We start from the raw sequence: 9,872 nt of genomic DNA on the forward strand, positions 1-9,872 counted from the left end.
ATTGTATTGTTTAGCTCTTCTGCATCTTTGTTGAGTTTCTTTCCAGTTGTTCTATCTTTCAAAGAAAGTAGTGTATTAAAGTCTCCCACTATGAGCATACACCTTGTTTTCATGGTTTCATCCACACAAGGGTGCCAGGCACTTTATTTATATTATTAGCAAGCTGTCCGATCCCCTTGGTGGGCCACAAGCACCTCACATTTGCTATTCCTACCCACTCCCTTGGTGGAATTTATATAGACTGTGGCTTGAAGGGGCATATTAGTAATTCACTGCACTGCATATATGAAAAGGCATTGCCAAACCCAAGATCACTTAGATTTTCTCCTATGTTATTATCTTCTAGAAGTTTTAAAAGTTTTTTGTTGTTATTGTTGTTCTTTTATATATATATAATTCTAATCCATTTTGAGTTAATTTTGTGAGATGTGTAAGGTCTGTGTCTTGATTGATTTCCCCCCCAACACAAACACAAACAAACACACACACACACCATTTGTTGAAATGACTCCTTTCTCCACTGAATTGCCTTTGCTCCTTTGTCAAAGATGAGTTGACTTTGTACATCTCTTTCTGGGCTTTCTATTGTATTCCACTGATCTGTTTGTTCCTTTGCCAGTACTACAGTGTCTTGATCATTATAGCTTTATAATGAGTCTTGAAGATGGGTACTGTCAGTCCTCCAACTCTGCTGTTCTTCAGTATTCTATTTCTTTTGCCTTTTCATGTAAACTTTAGAATCACTTTGCTGATATCCACAAAATAACTTGCTGGGTTTTGTTTGGGATCGTCTCCAGCTGACTTTTACCTTTTAGGGCCATGAGAGGAAGTTGCAGCACTCAAAGGAATGAGTGGCTCACATATTGTTTGGGCAGTCAGTCTTCTGTGACTTAGATCTCACAGCTAGGTTTCAGGTACAATGAATTGAATGAAGTGTACCTTTTTCTAGTTAGGCTAGTTAAATATAGTGATCTGCATGAAAAGCAGCTGAGCTGAAGCTATGGCATTGTGCTCCTCCTCCCCTTTTTTTAATTGTGGTGAAAACATACACACCACATCCACCAACTCAACTCCTTCCACATTTCCAATTCAGTGGCATTGATTACATTTCACACGTTGTGCCCACGTTATCACTGTCCTCATCCAAAACATTCTACCACCATTAACATAAACTCACTGCCCTCCAAACAAAAATTCCTCCTCTCTCTTCTTTCAGTCACTTTTGACTCATAGTGACCCCATATGGCAGAGTACTTCTGCCCCAAGGGATTTTCTCGTCTGTAATCTTACCGGAGCAGATCACCAGCTCTTTCTCCCATGAAGCCAAATTGTCAGCCTCTCAAGTAGCAGCCAAGTGCTTAACTGTTGTGCCACAGGGCTCCCTTCATTTGTCTTTTCAGTTACATAGTATTCCATTATATATGTGTGTGTGTGTATGTATGTATGTTGTTGTTATTGTTACGTTCCGTTGAGTCAGACACGACTCATAATGACCCCTCCTTGGGTTTCCGAGGCGGTATCACTACAGAAGTAGATTGCCCAACATTCCTTGCGATACACACACACACACACACACACACACCATGTTTATCCATTCATCCATTCTAATGGTGACAGACATTTCAGTTTCCAATTTTTGGCTTTGTGAAAAGTGCTTCAGTAAATGTTTGTGTGTACAGGTTTCTATTTGTGTTTCTGCTTTCATATCTTTCTGGGTATATTCTTGGAACTGGGATTGCTAGGTCATATGGTAGTTTTACGTTCAAATTTTTGAAGAACTGCCAAACATTCTTACAGTGGTTATACCATTTTACATTCCCACTAGCAGTAGATGAGGGTTCCAGTTTCCTCACAGCCTCACCAATACCAGTTTTCCATTTTTTTGGTCATTGCCATTCTAATGGAGGTGAGATGGTATTTCATTGTGGTTTTGATTTATGTCTCCCTATATGCTGTAAGTTGGAATTGACTCAATGGGAATGGCTAATGACATTGAGCATCTTTTCATGTGCTTGTTGGCCATTTAAATAGCCTCTTTGGTGAAATGTCTATTCAAGTTCTTTGCCTATTTTTTGATTGGGTTGTTTGTCTTTTTGTTATCCTCAAAAGTTTTGATGTTCCCTCTGATACACATGTCAAAGCCCTACAAAGACACCAGAATTCTGTGTCAGGGTCTGGCAAACTGTTTCTGTAAAGGCTGGAGAGTAAATATTTTAGACTTCCAGTTACTATTGCAGTATCCACCATTTCCAATCTCTGCCATTTTAACTTGTGGTAAAAGCAGCCATTATGTTACTGAATGGGCATGTCTGTTCCATTAAAACTTTATATATAAAATAAGCAATGGGCAAGATTTTGCCCAGGAGCTGTAGTTGGCCCTTATTCTTTGTTAATGGAGATATGATTTCAGTTTGGAAGAAAAATTTGAATGTAGTATTATCAGAAGCCTGTATCAGTTATTAAGAAACAATTCCAATAAAGCAGCCACAGGCCACTTAACTTTTTCAACCATAAAATAATTCCAAACTTTATAAAAGAGTATAAAGAACCCCTATATATCCTTCATCAGTATTTCACAAATGTTAACTGTTTATCCCGTTTGCTGTCACTCTGTGTATGTGCACAAACATAATACACATGTACCTGAACCCATTGCCCTCAAGTTGATTCTGACTATAGTGACTCTACAGAACAGAGTAGAACTGCCCCATGGGGTTTCCAAGGCTGTAAATCGTTATGGAAGCAGACTGCCCCATTGTTCTCCCATGGAGCGCCTGGTGGGTTCTAACCACGGCACCACCAGGACTCCTTTCTATACACATATACATGCTTGCTTACATACATACATACATACATACATACATATGTATATGTATATATATGCATTTATAAACCTAAAACCAAACCTCTTGTTGTCTAGTTGAATCTGACTCATGGCAACCCCGTATGTTACTGAGTAGAACTGTTCCATAGGGTTTTCTTGGTGGTAATCTTTACAGAAGCAGGTTTGCACGTCTTTCTTCTGAGGTACTGCCGGGGGGGGGCGGCGTGTTAGCAAACTGGCAGCCTTTTAGGGTGGTAGTCAAGAGCAAATTTTTTTTTTTTTTTTATTAGGTTTTGGGTGAAGATTTACAGAGTAAATTCACTTTTCATATAGCAGTTCACATATACTTTGTCTCATGTCATTGACCAAAATTTACAATGCAGCAGCTCCCCTCCCACTTCCTCCCCATAGTTACCTCCTCCCAGTGTCCATCCCTTCATACTCTTCTGCACCCTGAGCTATCTCCCTGTGCATAAGCAGCCCTTCCTTCTCCCATGATTGTTCTCTCCAGGGCGTGTGTCTACTTGAGGTAAATGTTTAACTCACATGCCTATACTTTGTTTGGCTGGAAACCACAGTTGTGGGTTCAATTCCAGACCTGAAGGGCAACTAGTGGCCATAGTCTCAGTGGTTACACCAGGCTCCATTGGACCAGCAAACCTGGTTCCCACCTTCTTTTTTTTTTTTTTTGCCTCCAAACAATTTTGAGTTTTGTACCACTTTGTTCTCCCTCTTTATGTAGGATCTCCTACATCATTCACATGAACTTATAGGCCCATTGTCTGCCAACCCCATATATGATCTTGGATACACTCTCCATTTAGACACACCCAATTGTTCAGCCTGTTCACCCATCTATCCGTCCCTATACCCATGTTTGCTTTCACTGACAACTCAGTACTGTATATGCAAAGGGGTTCATATTTGTTGTCTGTACTGCCCATGTAACTCTCTATGTCTTTCTCATCCTCAATGCTGCCATATTGGTCACTCACATTTGGTACATTGCCCTTCTCTTCACCCAAATCAATATTTATCTCTATCTATCTAACAGCATTCCCTCCCCTCCCCTCCCACCCCTGGTAACCAACAAAGAAAATGTCCTCCAATAGATAAACCTTTCCTTAACTTTTACAATAACGGACTAATACAATATTTGTCCTTTTGTGACTGACTTATTTCGCTCAGCATAATGTCCTCCAAGTTCATCCACGTTATGCGGTGTTTTGCAGATTCTACATTATTCTTTAGCGTTGCATAGTATTCCATTGTGTGAATGTACCAAAGTTTGGTTATCCATTCCTCAGTTGTTGGACATCTAGGTTGTTTCCAAGTTTTGGCTATTGTAAATAGTGCTGCGATGAACATCGGCGTGCATATATCTGTTCTTGTTATGGCTCTCACTTCTTTAGGGTATATACCTAGTAATGGGATGGCTGGGTCAAATGGTATTTGTATCTCCAACTTTTGAAGGAATCGCCATACTGCTTTCCACAATGGTTGTACCATTTTACAGTCCCACCAGCAGTGTATGAGAGTCCCAATCTCTCCACAACCTCGCCAGCATTTGTTATTTTCTGTCTTGTTGAACTTTGCTACTAGAAGAGCAAATTTTTTATGGCATTCGGATTTACCTTTAGAATATTCAGATGAAAATAGTAGACAGTTGCAAAAGAGGGTCTAGAGCTTAGAAAACTGTAGGAAAGGCAACAAGATAGAAGTTTTCAGGTTTTTAAATGCAAAAGCTCTGAGAGTCAGGAGATGGGGGTTCTAATCTGGAGTCTGCTGTGATTGTTCTGGACTGGTCCCTTCTCTGAGATCAACATTCCTCATTTGTAAAATGAGATTGGACTGGTCTGTTGATCCCACAGGCCTCTTCCAGCTCTGAATTTATTTATTTATTTAATACATTCTCTTAAAATTTACTGGTCTGGTCTGAGGAAAAAAGACCCCTTAATAATGGTTCGAGGTATATGGTATCATGAAAGTACTGGGCTTATACTGTGTGTTTTATGAGTAGAAAATAAGATCTGGACCAGAAGCATTTCCCAGATTGTCATTATTTGGTGTCAGTAATTGGTCATTCAGCCCTTTCTCACCTCCCCCGCCTCCCCTTTCATTATGTCAGCCTTATTCTGGTAACCTTCACCTCAGATTTGTCGAGATACAAGTCATATGGCTGAGTCAGATGACATGAGTGTGGGTTTGGTGTTGGATTTCTCTCTCTCTCTCTTTCTCCCAAAGTCCACCTGTGCTTGGTGCTGGCAAATTTCAAATTGATGTCTGTAAACGAGGTGCCAGAGCTTAGGTGAAAGGTAGGGAGCAAATTTTCTGGGGAAAGGTGCAGTCTAGCCTGTCTGCTGTTAGACAGGGCTCCCCCCAGTGGTAGCTGCTTTCAGTATATATGCCATGTCTTATTTGCTGCAGAATTAAACATTTTTCTGCTTTGGGATGAGCTTCCAATGGCTAATCCACCTTCACTCCTACCCCCTTTCCTAGAGTAAAGGGATAATATCAGAATTTCAGAGATGTATCTGTTTCCTAGAGCTGCCATAATAAATTACTAGAAACTTGGTGGTTTACAACAACAGAAATTTACTGTCTCAGTTCTAGAGGTTAGAAGTTCGAAATGAAGAGGTCAGCAGAACACTCTTTGGATCCTCTAGGGGAGAATGTGTCCCTTGCCTCTTCCAGCCTTTGTTGGCTGTGGCTTTCCTGTGCCTGCGTTTCTCCAATCTCTGTCAGTTGCTTTGACATTGCTGCCTTCTCCTCTTTTGTCTCTCCTCTGTGTATCTCTTATAAGGACATTGGTCATTGGATTTAGAGCCCACTCTGATAATCCAGATGGTCTCCTCATCTCAAGATCCTCAGTTTAATCATACCTGCAAATACCCTTTTTGCAAATTAGGTAACATTCACAGGTTCCAGGGATTTCACATGGACATACCTTTTTGGGGATCCCCATTCAACCAACTACCGGTGGTTAGTGTTTTTGTCTCTTCATTGTCTCTGGATCTTTAAATTTTCAGTTTTGCCTGATTCTGTTCTTTGTAAACCAGCGTTCCTTTTGTTCTAGGTGGTGGACTGTGCGGAGCTGGCTTGCACCAGGGTCCACCAAGGGCTGTTGTTCTGTTACATGTTATTTAGCTGCTTCCTTACTTGTGTTAAGTGTTGACTGTATTCTTTTCAAATAGCCAATTAGTTTTGCTAATAGGGAAGAATTAATTATAGCAAAGATTTTGAGTAATGTTAAAGTTTATAAAAAACAGAAAACCAAATAGCTTAAGCACTAAATTGCACTTAACTGGGAGTGTAAGTCATTAGCAGTAACATTTCGTTTTGCAAGATAAGGAAAATAATTCTTTTAAGGCCTTCTTTAATTGTCGCCCTTCATTTCTCTGCAGGTCTTTTAGATAACCCTGAACTTCGTGTGGTCCTTGTATTTGGGTATAATTGCTGTAAGGTGGGAGCCAGCAGCTTTTTGCACCGAGTGGTCAACACTTTCAGTGATATGAATATCATTTTGGCTGGAGGCCAGGTGGACAACCTGTCATCACTGACATCTGAAAAGTATGTCTGGTATGCCTCTAAGTCCTGCTGTGGATGAGGGAAGATGTTTTCAGTATTTGTTACTTTGGTTTTTTAAATAGTATGTCTAAAGAATTGCTAAAGTTCATTGCGTTTTGCTGTACACATAGATTAAGGACCTTACTCAACGTAATTCTGCTCACAATTGAAAAATGAAATTTATATATATTGTCCTTTAAGTGTAGATGCTCTGGTAGCATAGTGGTTAAGGCATTTGGCTACTAACCAGAAGATTGGAGGTTCGAGCCCGTGGGAAAAAGGTGAGGCAGTTTGCTTCTGTAAAGATTTATAGCCTTGGAAACCCTATGGGGCCATTCTACTCTGTCCTATAGGGTCAGTATGAGTTGAAATCAACTTGATGGCAGTGGGTAGGTCCTTTAAGTACTTATTCTTTGTTGGACTCAAACTTTTCTTAAAATTGATTTTAAATATACTTGTAACAATTATTGCTTCCTAATCTCTCCTTTGACAGCTCTGGTACTCTGTGTGACCTCATAGGTCATTTCCTTTCTAGTTGTGTTTCCTGCTCTAAGGGACAGTCGTGGTTAAACAATGCACCTTTATGATAAAACTTCTCAGAGCCTCTAATATGCTTAGTGCTTTGTATGTCTAAAGAGGGAATAATTGTACATATGTTATTTTTCAAATTGATTTGACCACAAAACCTTTTCCTATGGAGCAACTTGCAGGGCTACTGGTATTCCTTGGCACACATTTTTTTGGAAATTCTGTATTATACCTTCATAAAAAGCCTTTTCAAAATCAAAAATTGTTACTAAGGTTTTTGCTTTCAGAAATAGGAATGTTTACTCTGCTATCTTGAATGCCATTATTGGATGCTTTCCATTTTGAATGATAGTATGTAGTATTTTGAGTTTAGCTAATAAGTTGACAATATCATATTTTCAAAAGCAGGAAATGAACCCGTACCACCCAGTGCTTCCTAAAAACACGAGTATTTTTTTTTTCTCACTGAGTGGTGATACGGAGACAGGTTGTTATTTATCAATAAGAGGCAACATAAATTATCCCGCTTACAGTCTCTCTCCTGGTAGCCTCAAGATCCAGAAAGCAAAAGCTAAGTTGAGGTCCCTGGACTGCCAGTGCAGAAGCATGGAGAAAAGCCAAGTGCACTGAATTTCAGGTATTAGGAAATCTTGGTGGCTGTCTGTGGGTTAGGAGTCTCTGCACATGGTTAAGCTGGTAGGTTGCTGGTTTAAACTCACCTATATGCACCTTGGGGGGAGCTCTGGTAGCATAGTGCACAAGGCACTTGACTACTAACCAGAAGGCTGGTGGGTTTGAACCACCAGAAGGAAGGTTGGGCAATCTACTTCCGTAGTGATAATGCCTCGGAAACCCAAGAAGGGGTTGTTATGAGTCTAGTCCGACTCAGTAGCAGATAACAACAACAACAACAACATATGCACCTTGGAAGGAAGGCCTGGGTGCTGCTTCTGGATGGTTGTGGCCTTGACAACCTTGTAGAACTGTACAGTGCAGTTCTCCTCTATGCGTGTGGGGTTGTCATGTGTTGTAGGTGACCCAAAGGCAACAGTGTTCTTTTGTTTTTTGTTTTTTTCTATTTATGGGTTATTTTCCTGTGTCTTTGATTTTTAGTTTTAAATTGTTGAAAAATAAGGGCAATAGTGATTTCATATACAATTTCCTTTGAAGTGCTAAAGTCTCATAACATCTGAGGTGCTAGTCTTTTAGTGTGGTTATCTGTACCTCATCTGTTTTTTATACTTAATATGGGAAATACATCTCAAAAAACATTACTGTTATGGGTGGACAGGCTGAACTAGTAGATATATTTATGAAGTGGGGAGTGTACCCAAGACCATATATGGGCTTGGCAGACAGTGGTCCTATAAGTGTATTTGTATGATCTGAATTCCCAGGTGTATAGTAGAACTGACAAGGGGTAAGGTTGTAGTCACTTCTTGGTCACAGCCAGATACCCAGAGGGGCCGAGTAGTTGAACCTGTGGGCTTGGGACCATAGTCGCAGGGGACATCAAACTCAATTGGCATTAACATGCTACACAAAACATTGTTCCACCTCCTACTTTGGTTAGTAGCGACTGGGATCTTAAAAGCTTGCAAGCAGCCATCTAGATGAAACGATGGGTCTCTCCTCGTCCAGAGCAAAGAAGAATGAAGAAAACCAAAAATTCATGGAAACAATTAGTCCTAGCGACTGGTACACCATCCAATCTGCAGCCTATACGACTATGAGACCAGAAGAACTAGATGGTGCTCAGCTACCACTGTCAACCACTTGGAGGGGGATCTATGTAGGAGACCCTGGATAGAGAGGGAGAACAATGTGGAACGAAGCTCAAAATCATTTGGAAAAAAAAGGGGAGGGACCAGGTTTGCTGGTCTGACAGAGCCTGGCGGAACCACTGAGACTATGGCCCTTAGCTGCCCTTTAGGTCTGGAATTGAACCCATATGTGTGGCTTCCAGACAAACAAAAGACAGGCATGAGTTGAACATTTACCTGAGGTAGATACACTCCTTGGAGAGAACAGTCATGGGAGAAAGAAGGGGTGTTTATGCACAGGGAGACAGCTCAGGGGGCAGGAGTGCATGGAGGGATGGACACAGGGAAGAGGTAACTATTGAGAGGAAGTGGGAGGGGAACTGTTGCATTGGGATAAATTGTAGTCACTGTCATCAGACAAAGTGTGTGTGAACTGCTGTATGGAAAGTGAATTTGCTCTGTAAATCTTCACCCAAATCACAATTAAAAAAAAAAAAAAATTACTGTTTACATGACCCATTCACGTTAATGTGGTACCCATACTGCGTTATTGGATAAGAGAAGCGACTGAATATACCATACTATATTCTAATGGTGTGTAGATGCTGCTCTTTGCCCTGAAAATACAGGTAAATAATTCTTGAAGGCAAGAGATTGAAACACATACGTTGCAACTGTGCAGCAAAAAGGGGCTGTGATAAAAGGGCAGAAGGTGGTATCAGAAGATGAATTCTGCCCCTAGCTTGCCTTATTATTTTAGTAACTTAATCTTTGTGAAGGGGTTCTGGTGGTATAGTGTCAAAACATTTGAATGCTAACCAAAAGGTTGGCAGTTCAAACCCACCAGCAGCTCCATGAAAGGAAGACCAAGCAATCCACTTCTGTAAGTGTTCACTGCCTTGGAAACCCAGTGGGGATTGCTGTGAGTTGGAATCAACTTGGTGGCAGTGGGTTTTGGTTTAACCTTTTTGAGTGTTTGTTTCTCACTACTTCATATTGTGGACTGAGATGTTGATATCAGTGATAAGGATGTAAGGACTTGCTTGTTTTTCTAATAAGTATTCACTGTATTATGCTTTATAACTTGTTTTGACATTAGATTTTTTTTTTTTTTTTTAATTAGGATTTGGGTGAAGATTTACAGAGTAAATTCACTTTTCATACAGCAGTTCACATATACTTTGTCTCAT

General features: G+C 40.4%; 1 protein-coding gene across 1 annotated transcript in view; it reads left to right on the plus strand.

Annotated features, from left to right (window-relative positions):
* Positions 1–9,872, plus strand: part of FBXO22 (F-box protein 22) — a 52,013-nt gene that overhangs the window by 39,208 nt on the left and 2,933 nt on the right. The window contains exon 6 of the mRNA XM_007951850.2: positions 6,229–6,394. Within this exon, the coding sequence (XP_007950041.1) occupies positions 6,229–6,394 (166 nt within the window). The remainder of the gene's footprint in view (positions 1–6,228; positions 6,395–9,872) is intronic.

The sequence above is a fragment of the Orycteropus afer genome, unplaced genomic scaffold, assembly GCF_000298275.1.
Source record: "Orycteropus afer afer isolate SDZICR_OR568_19922 unplaced genomic scaffold, OryAfe1.0 scaffold00313, whole genome shotgun sequence".
NCBI classification, from domain to species: Eukaryota; Metazoa; Chordata; class Mammalia; order Tubulidentata; family Orycteropodidae; genus Orycteropus; species Orycteropus afer.